We start from the raw sequence: 20,394 nt of genomic DNA on the forward strand, positions 1-20,394 counted from the left end.
TCGTGTATATGTCTGAATGGATCAATAGAGTTCTATTTATTAATATACACTGCGCAAAAAAAACGACGGTTCATACTCAAAATGAGTGATCTTAAAATGTTCTGATCTAATCCTTCCCTGATTTTTCCGAGTTGGATTCCTAAGTCATTAAGAGTAGCTGGATGATTTTCTGAACTTCTCAGCCTTCTATTGAGGTTATCCCAAACCTGCTCAATCGGATTGAGATCTGGACTTCTTGCTGACCATTCCATTCGAGAGACTTCAACCTCTTCAAGGTACTCCTGAACGATGCGCGCACGATGGGGTTTGGCATTATCGTCCATAAAAATGAAATTTTCCCCAATGTATGGGGCAAATGGCACTACATGCTCTTCAAGAATGTTCCTTATATACTTATCAGCATTCATAGCTCCATTATCAACGACCACTAGGTCTGTGCGAGCAGTCAAAAATATTCCACCCCATACCATAATCGATACTTCCCCGAAACCACTAGTATTCAGGAAATTGCACTGAGCATATCTTTCATGTGGACGTCTGTATACAAGGGAACGTCGATCACAATGGTAGAGGCAGAATCTAGACTCATCTGTGAAGAGAACTCTTTCCCAATCGGCCTCTTCCCAATGGATATGCTTTCTCGCAAAATCCAAACGCGCCCTTCGATGGGCTGGGGTAAGAGCTGGGCCTCTTGCCGCGACACGAGGCCTTAAATCATATTTTCTGAGGCGATTTCTTATTGTCTGAGTGCTAATTTGCACCTCATGAGTTTGCTCAAGCTGAATTTGAAGGAGGCGAGCGGTTGCAAACCGTTGTCTCAACGAAGAAACTCTCAAGTGACGTTCTTGAATGGCAGTTGTTACCCGTGGTCTACCCTGTACTGGTCTTCGGACATTCATACCTGTCTCCCTAAATCGCTGCAACATTCTGGACACACTTGTATGGGAAACTCCAAACCTTTCTGCAATTCTTGTGTATGTACACCCTTCTTCTCGCAAAACTACCGCTTGGGCACATTCCTCTTGGGTCAAATTGCGTGTTTCGCGTTGCATAGCGATCGAGTGTAGAAAATCAAACGAAAATCAAACTAGAATTGATCGAGAACAATTGATTTTAGAATGGAGCCAATACATTCAAAATCTGATAATATCATCTTTTTTTATTCCTGCTGGGAAAACACATCTGTATTGAAGGAAACCGTTGAAAGTGGATAACATGTGCATGCATGATTCTGATAAAAATAATTAGCATTGAGAACACTTTCAGTTGTAGAATAAATTTGAGATTTCCATAATGTGCGTTAATTTTTTTGCGCAGTGTATTACGTTCACAGAATCTAATAAAGAGGCTGTGACCAAACGGGAATCTGTAGTTCGAAATGAAACTCTCAAGAATATCCCTAACATAATCTAAACCCCATTTTTTGACTCCGGTCCCATCTCCCCAGTTCTCCGAAGAAACTTTTCTCGCTTGCGACTTCTCACAACAGGGGAGTCGTCAAGTTTATCAGGTCCATCCGTCATCATGAATCACCCTGCCCCGTGAGATATAAAATTCACTCCACGCAAATCAGGGTAGCTGTCGTTTCCTGTACATCACGGAGCAGGCGGATACGCAGGCTAGAAGGCATACTAATTAGATTTAATCGGAACCCCGACGACCTCCTTTCCGACCAGGAAAATCATCGCTGAAAGTTGGACAATTTGGACGACGATGTTGAGGAGAAACTTGCGATAGCATCTGCGACGACACGGCCGTTTAATTTTTAGCGAAATTAGAGATTCTTATTCGAATAGATGAGTTGGGATAAGCCCGATGAGCTGGGATGGAGACTGGGGAGGATGCTCATTTGAGAATTCTCGAAAAATTAGCACAGATGTGACTTGGAGTTTCATGAGTATTGGAAGTACAAAAACCTTGTTTTAAGCCGTGCTGAATATGTTAGATAACAGGAAAATGTTAAGAGAAGATCAGGCTCCAAAAGCTCCTTCAAAGACCCACCATTGCGTCATTATAATTACCTAATTACCTCCACAGGGTGCTTAGAAATTTAGAGGAAATTGCAACTTTCGGTTCTACCCTGTATTGGCCTGTATACCATCAAATTCAATTGAAATTCCTGCAGACTCGACATCATGTCATAAACTAGATGAAATAAGCTACAAATAGACAACAAAATCATCAAAATCGATGCACACCTTAAAAAGTTATTCAAAAATGAATTTTGTGAAAAAATTTACTGTCAATTTTTTTGGTCCAGGTTTGTATACTCCATTCACTTTTATTTTAGCAGTCGGTTGGCCATGGAAATTTGACACATTTCACTCTTTATAGTACGAAAATGTGGGGTTAAGCGCTTGTCAGAACATTTTTGGGTTTTAAATCAACGCTATGTTGCCCGTTCTACGTAAAATTTTCTGTTATTACGTATTTATGTCGAATCTCTTCAGAAAATACGTGACGAACATAATTGAAGTTTATACAAACTGATTGAAGTCATACCAAATCCAGTTATTTGCATGGAAAATACAAGAGATCAGTATAGTATCATAATATGCACTAGCTTGAGGAAAGTTAATGTTCGTTATCTTCTTTGGCTAAAGTTTGAATACGTTACATCAGTTGTAGATTTCAAAAATATTAACCCGAAGATGAAATGCATATGTTGCAGTAGTTGGGAATGGGTATCTCCCGAAGGAATTAACAGATAATTACAAGAATGTTAAATTCTTCAACAAAAATCATCTTGCATCAATGTAAGTTAAAGGAATAAAAGGAAGTTTCAAGTCAAGATGAACTTCGACTTTGAACAAAAATAAATTTTCGGGAACTTATTCTACGATGACCTACGAAAATCCTGTAGTAAACTTTTCGCATTAATTCACTCAAACATAAAATTCCCAAATGCCACCACTTTTTTGGGTGTCCCAATAGAAGGAAATTCTTTGTCATCCTCTTGATTCACAATCTTTCTGATTGTGGAAATATTCAGCTGAAATATAAGTCGTTTAGATTCAGATGAAACATTATATAAATTCACTTACATTGAAATATGTTCGCTACCGTCTGACGTATTGTGGATTTTAGAATATCGGGGTATAACTATTTGAATAACCTGACCTGAATTCTGAATAGCCCTTCCTGAAACCCTGCCTCTTTTTTCAATCACTTTCAGCATTTTCGTGAAATTAATCAATATAAGTTGTGGCAACGGCGTTATGACATTAACGACATTTAATGAGTGCCAACCTTACTCCGTTCTAGTTACAAAAACTTAAGAAAATTATTTCATGGCTAACGGACTGCTAAAATAAACTTGAATGTAGTATAGTATTCTCGATTTTTCTATTCCATTTCCTGCGTGAACAGCTCGTCAAACGACACATGACAAAATGGATATTCGAACCTGAAGCGATTCCACGTCAAATTCGCATCAATTAGTTGGGTGATGCCGATCTGTCATTCTAACCCTTTGTCCTGAAGATGTATTATTCGATGTGCCTCGAAGATAGTTGGGTCCTGGTTGATGAATGGAATCTGTTGGGACCTAGAATCTGCTCTAATTAGGCCAACAGCCTATTGAACGAAATCCCTTCCCACAATGCTCGGTTGATAGTAATTCTCACCAATCGCTGACAGAGTAGCTGTCTGAGTTTTTGTTGGATAGAATTGGTAAATAGACTTAGATTGAATTGTTGATGTGCTTTCATCGCCGCTCCCCTAAAGCCACTCAAATAGGTGGCTTGCTAATTGAAAAATATTATATAGGGTGTCCCGTAAAGACCACGTCAAACGAAAACGGAAAGTAGATCAGAATGTGCTCTACCAGATGTGAAAAAATCGTTCATAAGAAAGTCTCACAGTTTTCGAGATATTTGATGTTTTATGAAAAAGTTGAATTTTTTCACTTAAAATGCTTTCTCTCTTGCGGGAGCTACAATTAAATACTTTTCGAATCAGTTTTTTTTCCATAAATCTTGTTGAATGATTACTTCAATTCATGCAATGAAAAATACCACAAAATATTATACAGGGATTCTGAAAAAAAAAAATTAAAATTTATGTTCTGAAGGAAGTGTTTTTTTGTGCTGGATTCTGTCTGACGTGGTATAAAAAAAAGACACTAGACCTTTTCTGCATATTACGTTGAAAAGTTACCTATTTTGTGAGGATTCCGAAAAGGTAAAATACAGGTGATAACATTCTTCACGAAAAAAGATATTTGATTGTTTATCGAAAATGGAGCATTTCTGTGAAAAACTGATTTTGTCGCCTTTTCCACAAATTCTTTCATTTTGCAGATTCTGCTGTAACATATTGAATAATTCTCTTGAAAAACGTCAGTTAGTCCTTAAATTGCTTATAAAATGAAATTATTCATTAATTGCAATGATATAATGTAATAACGCACTGGACCTTCAACATCAACAAATCTATTGTGGAGAAACTTTATAAAAATATCAATAATAAAAAATCAGGATACTTATTAGAGCAAATGCTCAAAATGACCGCCCCATTCGCTAATACATGCCCTACATTTATTGAGAAATGACCTTTTCAAACCATACTAACTTCTCCCCGCTATTTTGGCTGCTGAAATACGAATGCGGTGTGCTTCATCTCTTATAGGATTCGAATGAATTTCATTTTTTAAAAAACCTCAGTAAAAAAATCCAGAGGATTTAAGTCTGGTCAATCATTGAATCGCATCACATCATATCGATGTTCGAGAGTTCTTTAGGCAAAGAAAAAGAAATAAAAAAACTCAGTCAGTGAATTAGCATCTTAATAACATTTTATTGATTTGTTGATTGATTATTTTAAGCAGGAAGTGCAAAATGAAAGTATTTATGGAAAAGGTGAAAAACTCAGGTTTTCACAAAAATGCTCCATTTTCGATAAACATTCAAATATCTTTTTTCGTGAAGCAGGTTATCACCTGTATTTTACTTTTTCGGAATCCTCACAAAATAGGGAACTTTTCAACGTCATATGCAGAAAAGGTCTAGTGTCTTTTTTTTATACTACGTCAAATAGAATTCAGCACAAAAAAACCTTCAGAACATGAATTTTGATTTTTTTTTTTAGAATCCCTGTATGATATTTTGTGGTATTTTTCATTGCATGAATTGAAGTAAGCATTCAACAAAATTTACGGAAAAAAAACTGATTCGAAAAGTATTTAATTGTAGCTCCCGCAAGAGAGAAAGCATTTTAAGTGAAAAAATTCAATTTTTCATAAAACATCAAATATCTCGAAAACTGTGAGACTTTCTTCTGAACGATTTTTTTATATCAGGTAGAGCACATTCTGATCTACATTCCGTTTTCGTTTGACGTGGTCTTTACGGGACACCCTGTATATTCCACAATACATCGTCGCTTTGCTTCATAGTTAAACCTTATCACGAGCGCCATTTATTCATTTGCAACTGCTATCTATATTTTGATTCTATCAAGGAAAACTTTCATGGGATTTTATCCTGAAAACAGAACGGTATTCGGGATAGGTCTAATGATCAATGTTTTCATTTCATTAGCCCTCCTATTTCCCTCACTGCGACGCAGTTCTACAGTTGAACCAGTTCATCAAATGTGCATTACCGCATATATATTCAGACGTTCTAAGTTCATAAATTCAATACCAAACACTCAGGGACTCAGCTCACTCAGCCTTCGAAACATCAATCAAAACTTGACTTGTTCGTTATTGCAGGAGACATTCAAATGGTCCGCACTTTATCGTGTCGAAGTACCCAGACGCTAGTTTAGATCGATGAGATAATTTTATATTTCGCGAATATCAGAATATACATCAGTGTTAGGTCAAAATTTCAGAAGAATACAAAATGTGCCATTGTTATTTTCAAAGTACTATAATTTTGCATTTTCACGTACCTACTCTTATGTAGCGGTATTCACTGTTCTGATCGTTTACTCTGGACCAATAAATTAGATTTGAGAACATTGTGGAGAACGTCTGCCCTCTTAGCATTCCCAGATTTCTGTTTTGATTGCCTAAGGAAAGGGTAATGTATGTCATCTGGTTGGCTGAACGGAAAATGACAAGCGCTCATGATGCAAATGTGGGAAAATGAACATTCCGTGTAGATCAAACTAAACTTTTCAAGCGGCAACCACAAAAAATATAACGGAGTTTGTAATTTTCGCTGCTCTACAGTTAATGTTACATCAAGTTCAGCCACTGCCAAGTGAACCTATATGAGCGACATACGTAGAACGACTTAATTACAGTTAACGGTACGAGGAAGGTATATAGAATGCAATTTTACTTATTGTTGAAGTTGAATCACCAACACTCTTCTTAATGAAGAAGAGAGTCATATATTACAAGCGCAGAAAGAAATAGTGGCATTTTCTCAGTGATGGCTGTGCTCTACGCATACGAACATTGTTACCACCGTTCCTAAATTGGAATTCTTGCAACATTATCATCTATTTTGATAGTGATTCATTTCGAGTCCATGTGTTCTCTATTCCGAATACGAGCCATTCCATTTTACTGGATTCTGGTGGACGTTATTAGCATCCCTAATTTATGATGTTGATCATTGAAGTTATGAGACAATAATATAAATTGAACTCCTGATTCGAAATGGATTTTTTCGATCATAATTATAGATGATGCAGACATTAAGGGAACTATAAGGAGTTTTTCATTGAAATTGACAACATTTTGTGCTCTCCATCAGTGCTGTTCTCGCCGTTGACTACCATCAAGCACACAGACTTAGCAGAGATTGTGATGACAGTCGGATGGAGCCAAATCTGGTGAATAAGGGGGGTGTTCTAGTAATTCAAACACGAAATCACGAATTTTTTGCATGGCAACATGAGATTTGTGTGCAGGGGCGTTGTTCTGCAAAAACAAAACACCTTTGAATAGCTTTACGCGTCTTTTCTCTCTAATTTTTTCCCACAGAGTGGTCAGTAATGTCGAATAGTAATCTCCGGTTATTGTGCTGCCCTTATCCAAAAAAATCAATGATGATTACTCCATGGCAATCCCAAAAAAATGAAGCAAGAACTTTTTCTGCAGATTTCTGGACACGATACTTCTTAGGTCTTGGAGAATCAGAGTGTCGCCATTCCATCGATTGTTGCTTTGTTTCGGGATCGTAGAACCCAAGTCCCATCCATAGTAACAATTCGGTTTAACAAGTCTACATCGTTTTCAAATCGAGCAGAGATCGAAAGCGATGTGTTTACCCTTGCACGCTTATGGACAACATTCAAATAGTTGGGGATCTATTTTGCAGCAATTTTTCTCATGTCCAAATTGACGTGAACTATATGATGAACGCGTTCGTATGGAATATTCAGTGCTTCAGATATCCGTCTTAGCCCTATTCGACGATCTGATAAAATCATGTCTTGAACAGCATCGATATTTTCGGGGTTTGACACAGAACTGGCCTTCCCGATCGGTCACTATCTGTAATGAAAAAATTTACCTCTTTTGAAGCTTGCAGTCCAATTTTCCACGGTCGCATACGAAGGACATTGATCAACAAGGGTATTAAGCATATCTACGTAAATCTGCTCACCTCTTAACCCTTTTAAATACAGGTATTTGATGATGGCTGGATACTTCAATTTTTCGATTTTCACAATTTCGGTGGAAATCTTTCTTTCAATTCATTGCGTAACTCTGGTTTACTTTTTTGATCTCAAACTCCACACTGACACTTCTAATGAGTTATTGTTCGTTGCTATGGTAACGCAATATTTCTTGTATGCATGGAACTGGTCTTGGCTAACTAGATATCAATACATCCTCGTATATCCTTATAATGCATCCACAGGATGTCCGATGCAACTTCCATTTGCCTGTGCAAATGGAAGAATGTAACTGTTTCCATTCGAGGTTCTTCTGTACTTTAGCCGTCTTGACGAACGATCTTAAGACCGGATAAAATTCACCCCAGAATTTGGGATGCTCGGTGTCAGAAAGAAAACACTCACCTGATGTGCGAATGCAAACGTCTTGAAAAATGGAAAACCGCCGCTATCTTGTTCAGAGATTACCGCATTCTCCCAACTCTGGCTCATCAATTTTTCAGCAGGCGGACTACCTCGTGAAGAGGGTACATTTCTAGTCATCATAAAATCGTAGCGAGATGAGAAAGGACTTATTTGCACTTCGAAATTGTCGGGTTCCCTTGTTATTCCTTTGAAATACTCACGGAAGGGTAAACATGTCCTGTTTTCCGGGCATTTGTCCTAGTAACAGGGGATTATTACATTCCTCATTTCTTATTTGTAGGAAGCAACTAGTCAACGTTAATAAATAACGCCTGGGATGACTAACATTTATTAAACAGGATTCTCTTATGAACTCACTAAATCAAAGACAAGCGAATATGCTTGGAAAGGTCGAATATTTCTGAAATTACACTCTGTACACTATTCTTACATCAAAAAGAGCTCACATATCAAGAAAAGTGCATAAAAATGAGTTTGATTAATGAGAATAGGTATCCTTAATGGAAAATCCTTCATGAATAATGGAATGCTCACACTTAAGAGCGAGACGTTTGGGCTTTCCCAAGGGAGGAAGCTGTCGAAGCCCCAATAGACGAAACAAGTGAAACCACAAATGCTCGAACGTGGAAACTCGATGGCTTTCTTTGTTGTAACGTGTGAGAATTCGACGGAAAACAACTAGATACAATGGAGAATATCGGAAAGATGCAGGTCCCAACAGTCTCGCACGTGGAAGGCCAATAGGAAATGTTTTTCACGTAATTCGAGTAATTCTCATTTCTACACATGGATGGAGTTAACAAGAAGGTAATTTCATACGTCGTGTTTTCTAACATGAAGATTTCCTTTTGACAGGGGGTACAATTTAAAGAAATAAATCATTTCACCAAAAATCATCTATATAAAACATTCAATATGGGGAGCTTTAACCTCCTGAATTCGAGAGAAATTTTGTGGATTTTGGAATACTGGACTGCTAGGTACCAAGATTAACTCTGATTTATATAATTCACTGAGTCAAGAACCTACCACTATAAAATGGTATACAAATATTGTGTTTGGGAGATTATACTCCATCAACAGATTTTTGTCTGTGGCCTTGAACAATGCAAATCTCTTCAGCATTTAAGACTCATTTCCAAGAAATGGGGTGAAAATTTTCCATAACATCTTAGTTTGGTTAACAGAAAACCCTTCCTCTGTCAAATTTCCTTGAATGTTTGGATTGGTCTTGTCTGTGGTATGTTTATTGGGCCATTCTTCCTATTAGCAGTCCTCACGAATGTTAAGTGAAATCTTCTTACATTTCCTTCAACCTCAATGAATAGAAAATGTCAATATTAGACAGAGAAGTGGTTAGTTGGAGGTTGGAAGTCCTTCTTAGATAATATCAACGAAATGATCGAGACTTCTCAAATAATGTGTCCCCAAATAGGTGGATAGGGTTAATTTGTTGTCATGCAAACTTTCCTCATCTAAATCCTTGAGATTTAAGGTTTGAAAACCTTGGTGGTTCGTGAGGAACAGATAGAGACTGTGGAAGAATGGAGACGTCGAATAAAAAGTGCTTGTGAAGTTATTTCGTGAACCAACAGTCATTGCCATTGGTGCATTTGGTCACTAATTATTACGCCAGGCAAGACAGTGCTCAAATCCAACTAATGGTGACAAATTCTATGAATAATTTTGATAAATTTCATTGGTCCGTTTAATTACCCTATAGTAAAGAGTAGTGGATGGTAAGTTTTCGTGCAATAAACAGATTTTTGGTTTCAATACCATGCACACGGATTAATTCGTCCATCGCAAGGCAAAGCATAGGAAATTTCTGGCGAAAACCCTACGGAATATTCACGGGTCGTCCCTCCACCCGTTCATGAATCCAGACCCGAATTAGAATCGCAAATTTGGTCGCAATATAGACAGAGTTATTTCGGCGTAAGTCACCCCATGAAAACGGCTTTTGGCATCTACGATGCGTAGATACGAACCGTGAAGGTAATAGAGAGTTGAAGTGCGCACAGAACGTTAGCCTGAACGTAAACGTTAACGTGACAAATAACGTCAGATATAACGTTTACGTGTTGTGATGAAATTTGAGTTGAAGCTGCCATCATGAAACGTCAGACGTTAAACATAACCTATCAATTTGATTTTGCTTTCGTTTCGCGTGAACTCTCTTTTATCTAATATTGAGCTTCGACAGCTGGAATAACATTTGGAATATTGATGTTCTAATGATTTATATGCCTAATAAAGAGAATTTTCAGCTTGGAAGTATTTTATTCATATATTCATGTGAGATGACATGAGAATTGCAGTGTAGATTCAGCTATTTCCTTATGTACTGAATATAGTCTGATAACAAAGTAATTTAACTTAATCCTTTTGATAACTTTCAAGTCACTGCTGATTTCCTATAATTTTCGTTCATTATGAGAAAATACACAAGAAATGTAAACAATGACAGTTTGAGGTTATCGAGAATTGCATTTAACAATCAAAATTCGGCCATTCGCAAGTCATCGGTGCTACTCGTTTAACGTTCGGTTAACGTACGTCGATGTTTAAGGTATACGTGGGAGACCGCATAGAGAAATAGGGATGGGCAAACGTGAAAAAAATATCGATATATATTGTATCGATATTTCTCGACAGTATCGATATATATCGTAAAAAAATATCGATATTTCGATATATCGATATATTAGAATATTCGGGATGAAACACAGATTTGGAAGTGTTATCAATATTTTTATTATTTGAATATATCTGTTTAACGATATATACCAAATTTGTGGTTACCCATGAGCTTTATTAAAATATTCGGAATGAAGCACAGATTTCTAAGTGTTATCAATATTTTTATTATTTGAAATACAAAACTGATATCAATTACTATTTTAAGTGCAAATTGCACGTGCACTCCTTTTCTTTTCGTTTAGAACTACTGTCACAAAGCGTAACAATGATCTACCCATACCGTAGATATATTGAACTCTATGGGAACCCATAGAGTTCAATGCGTAGATACGAAGGATTGAACTAAGTTAACCCAATACACCACTCATTTCATTGTCGTGGTCGTTATACTACATACTAAACATATCAGATCAACGATGTGCGACACATGGAAAAATATCGAAATTTGATACTTCGAAATAAATATCGATAGTCGATAGTATCGGAATTCGAAATATCGACGATATTTATCGATTATTTTTTTAAAAAATATCGATATTTCGATATATCGATATTTTTCGCCCATCCCTATAGAGAAAGTCTCTGGGATAGTCTCTGGGAGACCGCTAGTTTACGTAGGCCGTAAAGCTGACGCTAACGTTAACGTTAAAAACTGACGAATGAGCATGCGTAGATGTCAATTATAACGTTAACGTTTACGTTCATGGCTGCACTTCAACTCTCTAATAACAAAGAGTAACCTCTTTGCTAATAATTTGCATTGCAGTACGAAACGACTACTGGGCTTGGTGCAATATACTTATGTAATCCAGACAACACGTACGCCATGCGAATGGCAGTTTGAATGGGTTTTCTAGTTGGAGGGTCCATATTTTTTGGACAGATGAGAACTCAAAACTAACCCACTAGTGAAAACGTAAGGATGACAGCTTTGACAACGAATAGAAATGCTGAGATTCACTATAAAATGTTCGAAATTCTGCTGAAACTGTTCATAAAGTTGAAAGTTTTGTCCTGAAGCTCTTCTTGAGCAGATATTGCGAAACTGGTGCTATTCAGTCGAGTTAGTGATGTGAAAAATCGAAATTGTGGCTGTCGTGCAAGACTACACGCGAATATTGGCTCTGAAGAGGGGAGGTAAATCTAGGTTTGTATAGTTCACGCCTTTCTTAGGCCCTTCGGAAACGAATTCACACCGGATTTGGGTCTGAAGATGTATAAGGTTCAGTTAACTCAATAACCCAAAGCTGTGGACCATTGATAAGGCCATGTCTTGGCCGATTGGATGGTGAGCATATAAATGAACTTGCATCAGCCGGAAATAGAGGAAAATACCCCTTGACAGAGCTGAATGGACATAAATATCCTGAAATCACCCGAATAAACGTTGAGGCTGAGTTAGTAACAAATTCACAAATACCTACGGCTAAAATTCAGTTCCTTTGTTGAAAATTTCGATTGGAAAAAGTCGTTTTCCTTTTTCTCTGAACAAAAACCAAAATTTTACTCTCACAGATTTTCTGAACAAAATTAGGAAACCCCTATTTGATTTTGCCCCTAAAAATAGTCTTTCATTCTTGTTTTAAAACCTGGTGATACGCTGAATTTGGCACGAAGGAGTTTTCTCATAGAAATCTCATAGTGCTATCTATTTGCAAGGAATTGTTGGTATTGTGTATCCAATACTATTGTAACCTAGAAAAAAGTGTCTTGAGGGGGTTCATCCTCATAATGGATGAGATTTCGCATATCATAAAACTCCTGTCTACCGATTTTAGTGATTTTCATATGACGGTATTCTGAGATAAAAAGCACAGACCGAAAGATGGCGCTTCCTGGCAAAAATCGAAAATGGTAGTCTGCTGATTTTGTCCCGAGATTCTGTGACCAAATTTTGTTGCATTAATATCCGGACAGTCTGTAGAATTGGAGTTGCAAACTGATGAAGGAGCCGTACCTTCATACGGGTAATTTCGATGTGTTATGATCAAAACAGGACTTGATATTTGTATGAAAATGTTCGGGTTCCATCTGTGCTCGATTTGAAAACGATGTAGACTTCTTAAACCGAATTGTTACTATGGATGAGACTTGGGTACATTTCTACGATCCAGAAACAAAGCAACAATCGATGGAATGGCGACACTCTGGTTCTCCAAGACCTAAGAAGTTTCGTGTCCAAAAATCTGCTGGAAAAGTTCTTGCTTCAGTTTTTTGGGAGTGCCATGGCGTAATCATGATTGATTTTTTGGATAAGGGTAGAACAATAACCGGAGATTACTATTCGACATTACTGACCACTCTACGGGAAAAAATTAAAGAGAAAAGACGCGGAAAGCTATTCAAAGGTGTTCTAGTTTTGCAGGACAACGCCCCTGCACAGAAATCTCATGTTGCCATGCAAGAAATTCGTGATTTAGTGTTTCAATTACTAGAACACCCCCCTAATTCACCAGATTTGTCTCCATCCGACTATCATCTCTTTCCTCAACTGAAAAAAATTTTCAAAGGTCGTAAATTTTCTTCCAACGAGGAGGTAATAAAAGCTGTGGAGGTCTGGTTTGCAGAGCAAGAAGTAATATTTTTTTTCAAAGGTCTAGAGACGTTGCATGTTCGATGTAATAAATGTATTCAATTAAGAGTATTAAAATATTTCGACATTGAAATTTTGTTTGGTTCTATAGTAGGCTAAGAATTTTTCAATATATCCTCGTATAGTTACCCGCTGTCTTCAAACATTGAATAATTACATATTCCAGACCTCATGGCATGGACTTACTGAGTTACTCTATCAATAAAATAAAGTGAGAATATCCAAACTCATGAAGTCTTCTCAAGAAGGTTCATTCATCACCTGAAAAAAAAAACACAAATGTCCAAACGGGTTGCAAATTGGTGAATTCGCCAAGAAATATAAGTTTTTGAACCTCTATGAACGTTCAGATATTGCATGTTTCATCGAGTTTGCCATAATTGACGTACTTTTCTTTTCTAGAGCGTCTCCGTGACGGTGAGCGTCCTCACCCTCACCTTCATTTCCATAGATCGCTGGTACGCTATTTGCTTCCCTTTGAAATTCAAATCGACTACAGGAAGGGCCAAAACCGCCATCGGCATCATCTGGATGCTGTCACTTTCGACCTGTAAGTAAACACCACTGATTTTAAAATATTGATCGCGATAAAAATGTGGATAACGTTATACAGGTTGGTTCACAATGAAGGGATAAGCTTTTCTTTAAAAAATTCAAATTTTCGACGAAAAAGTTGTTTTTATATAATGTCACAGAAATGATGACAACTAGATAACAATTCTTTCGGATTATAACGATGCAATCAGTGATAGTAAATGGTCTTAGATACAGGATTGGAGACCTTAAGCTTCCCATAAACTTTACATGGGAAAATCAGTAAAGTATACCTTTTTTCATATTTATTTTCCTAACATATTAAATATGATTTACCCCACAATTTTGGCACGTACGGTGTAGAAAACCAAACCGATTCTTGCTTATTTTTTTCTGTTGGAGAAACTCCCCCACCCACTCGCTTCCTACCGCAATTTCATTCCAAATCCGGACCTATAGCAGCTCGAAACTATAAGCACCTGTCACGTGCCCTTATTGGTTCAATTACATTGTTGATTGAGCGTGCACGTGAACGCATTGATTGGCCCAGGTTTATCGCATAAACCGATTTTCCAATATAAATGCGAAAAGTTTCGACATGCCCGTGCAATTTCGTTCAGTCTGAAACCAGTCAGACCCCCAAGGGTAATACAGGCATATTAGACTCTATGGTCGGAATTGAAGGTTACGTCACCTGTTAAAAATATTCGGATTCGAATGGTAATGACGTGCGTGTATAAAAAAAATCACCGCGGTTCCGTTTGTGAATATGGACGATTTCTGTATTGCGAACTCATCATTTATTCTACGAAAAACGTATACCTACTCCAATTTATGAATACTTTTGGTTCGTCCTTAGTTGGGAACGCAGTAAAGCTTCTCTGACTCTGATTCTGAGTAGCTGGTTCAGAGAATAATATTTGAACCACAAACTTTATCTGTCACTGTATCATTTGACGCTCTTATGAGTTCCCAGGAGTGCTTTGTTGACAAATTTCGAGAATCTAAACCGTATTTGTGACATGTCTTGAGAGTGAAAGAAGGAGAATCCTGTGGCCTATTCCAGTTTACATGTTTGCAGCACTGCTAGCTGCAAACTCCGTAGGGCATCGATAATATCCAGTTCGGATCAGGTTTATTAGATTCCGAACAAGGACAGGCCTGTTCGACATTTCCTCGTTAGAGATTCAATAATCTGTCTTTGTAGACACGACCGTACACAGCCACTTCAACCACCCATTGTCTTCAACCACGGAAGCGTTCTACTTGTGGCATAGAAAAAGGGAACAGAATGACGCGTATAATGAACGAGATGCTGCATGACAGTGATTGAGGACCACTGTAAGTGAATCTGAGTCTGAGGAGGTACAGTTAATTTCCTGGAAACTAATTAACCGGGCAATTTTTCGTCAAAGATGTTTTCATCCGGATGAATGTGATATGTGTTGAGATAATAATGTATTTCGTTCGTTTCGACAGTTTCTGTCCTATCTGACCATCACAAAATGGTAAAAGCTTAGCATACGTTCAAAATTAGATCATGTAATCGAAGAACTTTAACAAATATTAGAGTTTTATAGCTGGCAAACGGTAGTTTTCATTGTAACTATACTACTCAGCTGGATTATCGGGATGCAGATAGTGTAATATGTATAGATACTTGGCTGTAGGTTAACGATATCTTGGATAAACGTGATATAAGGTCGTATAAGAAAATAACTGCCGTAAATGATAGGATGTTTCCTGAAAGTATTCGGTTTTAATGGACTGTAACCTTTCCGGGGAGACATTTCAGAGACTTATGGATTGAAAACTACGTTTACATAATCTGGCTACGTTTTTATGTTGATTGAATAAACGATGTCGGTTAAAACTCAAATGGCACAAGTTAAACGAAAAGAAGACCAAAGGAAAATGAAATTAAAAGAAGAAATGCATAGTTTGTGCGAAAGCGAAAACGTATAAGTGAATAACAAAAACATAATTACTGCCATAATGTCTCACTGATCGTGGGCTTCTATAATCTCATAGTCATGCTGTTTATCTATGAAAACACAAATCTGTTGTCAATTGATAGAAAGAAGCATGGAGGCTTGTTACGACTTGTTGAAGTCCTTCTCTGGCATAACCATGTGGTGAACTGCCTCTGAAAGAAGCTGGGATTTTTTTGCAGAGCTCTCAAACGTTTTTCATCCTTCATCTTTACAAGGCTCAAATATCGATCGGAATTGGTTATAGCAAACAGTAACTTTGCTCTTTGGTTATAGTTTTTGCTAAGAGGTTCACATTCTACTGCTACCTTAAGGTGCCTCCCATTAGATATGTTACATAGGATCGTGTTTAGGTTCTTCTGAATGCTTTATTTTTCAATCATAACATCATTAGGTATACTCCATTCACTTTTATTTTAGCACTCGGTAGGCCAAGGAAATTTGACACATTTCACTCTGTATAGTACGACAATGTGGGGTTATGAAGATTGTCAAAGCATTTTTAGGTCTTAAATCAACGCTATGTTGCCCGTTCTACGTAAAAGTTTCTGTTATTACGTATTTTATCACAATGTCGAATCTCTTCGGAAAATATGTGACGAACATAATTGAAGTTTATACAAACTGATTGAAGGCATACCAAATCCAGATATTAGCATGGAAAATACAAGAGATCAGTATATTATCATAATATGCACTAGCTTGAGGAGTGTTAATATTCGTTATCTTCTTTAGCTAAAGTTTGAATACGTTACATCAGTTGTAGATTTTAAAAATATTAACCTGAAGATGAAATGCATATGATGCAGTGGTTGGGAATGGGCATCTCTCGAAGGAATTGACAGATAATTACAAGAATGTTAAATTATTCAACAAAAATCATCTTGCATCAATATAAGTAAAAGGAATTGAAGGAAGTTTCAAGTCAAGATGAACTTCACCTTTGAACAAAAATTTCACATGAATAAACAATTAACAGGACAACTGGCTCGTACTTGTGGATGTTCATCTTAATACATTCATATAATATTAATAATTAGGTGTTTATTGGTACCTTATGACATTTACAATGTATAGGACAAGTCAAATAAAAAATAGAAAAATCAATTTTTGGGAACTTTTTCTACGATGACATTAATCGAAAATCCTGTAGTAAACATTTCGCATTAATTCACTCAAACATAAACTTCTCAAATGCCACCACTTTTTTGGGTCTCCCAATAGAAGGAAATCCTTTGTCATCCTCTTCATTCATAATCTTCCTGATTGTGGAAATATTCAGCTGAAATATAATTGGTTTAGATTCAGATGAAATATTATATAAATTCTCTTACATTGAATATGTTCGCTACCGTCTAACGTATTGTGGATTTTAGAATATCAGGGTAGGTATATATAACTATTCGAATGAGCGGACCTGAATTCTAAATAGCACTTCCTGAAACCCTGTCTCTTTTTTCTATCACTTTCGTCATTTTCGTAATATTAATTGATATAAGTTGTGGCAACGGCGTTATGACATTAACGGCATTTCATGAGTGCCAACCTTACTCCGTTCTAGTTACAAAAACTTGAGAAAATTATTTCATGGTCAAGCGACTGCTAAAGTAAATGTGAATGCAGTATATGTAATGACCTCAAGTGCTCATAGCTACAGGGATGCACAAACAGGCAAGCCTGTGTGTTGTCGAGCATTTTTCTCATGTTTGACTGCTCTGCTTCAGAAAACCAGACTACTATACGATAGGTTGTTATTGGACTCACAATCATGAACTACATCCAATGATTTGGAGCCCCAAGTCTCAACGGATAGACTTCTGCAGCCCACTAAATCTCTTATCACATCACTTAGCAGTAGTTTCAACATATGCTTATTCCACATATCTAAGCTTGTGGTCTAGGGTTACCCAGAACAAGAACCCTGTAAATAATTATCTCTTACAGAGCACCTCGTTGGTTCCAAAGTCAACTATTCGTATTTGAACTTCAATGTCTATTAATTAACGAATTGAGAACTGGGAATTTGAATCCTGCCAAAATAAAGGACTGCCTGCAAATAATTCAATTAGCCGAAATGAAATTTCTCCTTATATGCGAACCCACCGAAGCAGTAAGTATTTCATCTGGATGAAAAGCAATCGCTTTGCAATCCAGCGAGATGTGCTGCAATTTGTCCCTTTCTCAAGTTTCCCAACATAGATGAGAGATAATGATTAAGACGGGAAATTATGGATTTAATTGTTGGGTTAAGAGGTGTTCCGGCTCTAATTTTACTACAGCCTTGATCAATTACGCTGCCAGGCAGGTGATAAAAGTTCGCAGTTGCGAGGGGTTCTTTGACCGGGAAATTCGCAGCCTCTGGCTCCCATTTCTACGCCCAGAGAGTGCTACTTGTCATCTTTGTTTTCGGGGACGGGTTTATTTAGACGGAAATTAAATGCAAACCTTGTTGGGTAAACGGAGGAAATTAATCAGGTGCAGTCTTTGTCTCTATTTTCCCTTTATTCCCAAAATATTAGAGAAATAACACATTTATTTTCCGTTATTCATTGAATAGGTGATTTTGATGGGGATGAGAGTGACTTAGTGTTTTACTTTCTTTGTTGAATGAACAGTTTTCGATTTATTGATTTGAAAATATGCTATACTCTATTAAGTGTTGTTCAAGATGGATTTTCATCGTGTTATCGAAGATATTTCTTTTGTTTCAGCACTGCCAGAGATGATTTACTCGACCACTAAACCAAGGGAAGGCTTGGGCTTCGAGACCGTTTATTTCACGCAGTGCAAACCCAGTTGGTCCATACAAACAGACACTTATTTCACCATCGTCAGGATGATTTTTTCCTATGCGTTTCCGCTTCTTTTCATGTCAGTGGCCTACATCCAGATCATAAAGGTGTTGTGGAAGTCTGGTACTATTCCACATCAAGTTATAGGTAAGATTCTTATACTTAGTATAGGTATATCTGAACCACTGAATATTTTATACGAACGCGTTGTTTATCATATAGTTCACGTCAATTTGGACATGAGAAAAATTTCTGTAAAATGGATCACCAAATGTTTGAATGTTGACCAAAAGCGTGCAAGGATAGAAGCATCGCGTTCGATTTGTGCTCGATTTGAAAACGATGTAGACTTATTAAACCGAATTGTTACTGTGGATGAGACTTGGGTACATTTTTACGATCCAGAAACAAAGCAACAATCGATGGAATGGCGACACTCTGGTTCTCCAAGACCTAAGAAGTTTCGTGTCCAAAAATCTGCTGGAAATGATCTTGCTTCAGTTTTTTGGGATTGCCATGGAGTTATCATGATTGATTTTTTGGATAAGGGTAGAACAATAACCCGAGATTACTATTCGACTTTACTGACCACTCTACGGGAAAAAAATTAAAGAGAAAAGACGCGGAAAGCTATCCAAAGGTGTTTTGTTTTTGCAGGACAAGGCCCCTGCTTACAAATCTCATGTTGCCATGCAAAAAATTCGTGATTTAGGGTTTGAATTCTTAGAACACCTCCCTTATTCACCAGATTTGGGTCCATCCGACTATCATCTCTTTCCTCAACTGAAAAAAAGTTTAAAAGGTCGTAAATTTTCTCTCAACGAGGAGGTAATAAAAGCTGTGTAGGTCTGTTTTACAGAGCAAGAAGAAACATTTTTTTGAAAGATCTAGAGACGTTGCAGGTTCGCTGTAATAAATGTATCCAATTAAGAGGAGAATACGTTGAGTAATAAAATATTTTGACATTGAAATTTTGTAAGTATGTAGTAAATGACCTCTGTTTATTAATTGAATTGATGATGGGCTTAAAGGTCTAGAAGGGTTTAAAGAAAACCAACTCAATAAAATGCCGACAGTTTCGGTCTATATTTAGACCATCTTCAGGGCTCTGGAACGAACAATACAGAATATCACAAACATAGAGCGTGACTTAAAATTACGTGACATACAGTACGTACATAAAAACAACTTTCTAGAACTTACATTATTTTCTGGTTTTCCGTGTTTTCACTTTCAAATTCGAAGAAAAACACAGTGCGATGGAATTGAACATACCAGCAGTAGGCTAAGAATTTTTCAATATTTCCTCGTATAATCAGGAAGTTTAATGCGACATTGTACGAGCATGAGTGAATGAGCATGTACGAGGTTTTCCGAAAGCTGCCGCCCCTAATTTGGTTTTCGAATTATCGCCCAAAACGGCTAAGATCAGCAGTGAGCCTGGGGCGCACTCAGAACATCTAATGGAACTTGGACTAAACTCTTCGTCATTATTGAAGTTTGTGCACGTATTTGTTCAAAACTTTAGGCGAGTCTCTTCGGTTTAATGAACCCGTCTTTTAAACAAATTGTGCGGCGTTTTCAGCGAGATTTCACACGCTTCTCGTCTCTCATATTCCCTTCGATAGGGGGTGGTAGTTCCTTATCCCTTCTTGTCAACTCCTGGAAATTTAAATTTCAAATTTTTCGAATCCTCTTCCTGAGTGGACCGCAACCGAAGGGGGGAGGGGGCACGTGACTCTAGATAGCGTTTAATTCGAGTAGGCTTATGGAG

General features: G+C 37.3%; 1 protein-coding gene across 1 annotated transcript in view; it reads left to right on the forward strand.

Moving 5' to 3' along the window:
* Window positions 1–20,394, forward strand: part of LOC123307357 (orexin receptor type 1-like) — a 58,870-nt gene that overhangs the window by 20,057 nt on the left and 18,419 nt on the right. The window contains exons 4-5 of the mRNA XM_044889635.1: window positions 13,706–13,853; window positions 18,540–18,767. Coding sequence (XP_044745570.1) covers window positions 13,706–13,853; window positions 18,540–18,767 — 376 coding nt within the window. The remainder of the gene's footprint in view (window positions 1–13,705; window positions 13,854–18,539; window positions 18,768–20,394) is intronic.

Source organism: Coccinella septempunctata, chromosome 2 (assembly GCF_907165205.1).
Source record: "Coccinella septempunctata chromosome 2, icCocSept1.1, whole genome shotgun sequence".
In the NCBI taxonomy this organism is placed as follows: Eukaryota; Metazoa; Arthropoda; class Insecta; order Coleoptera; family Coccinellidae; genus Coccinella; species Coccinella septempunctata.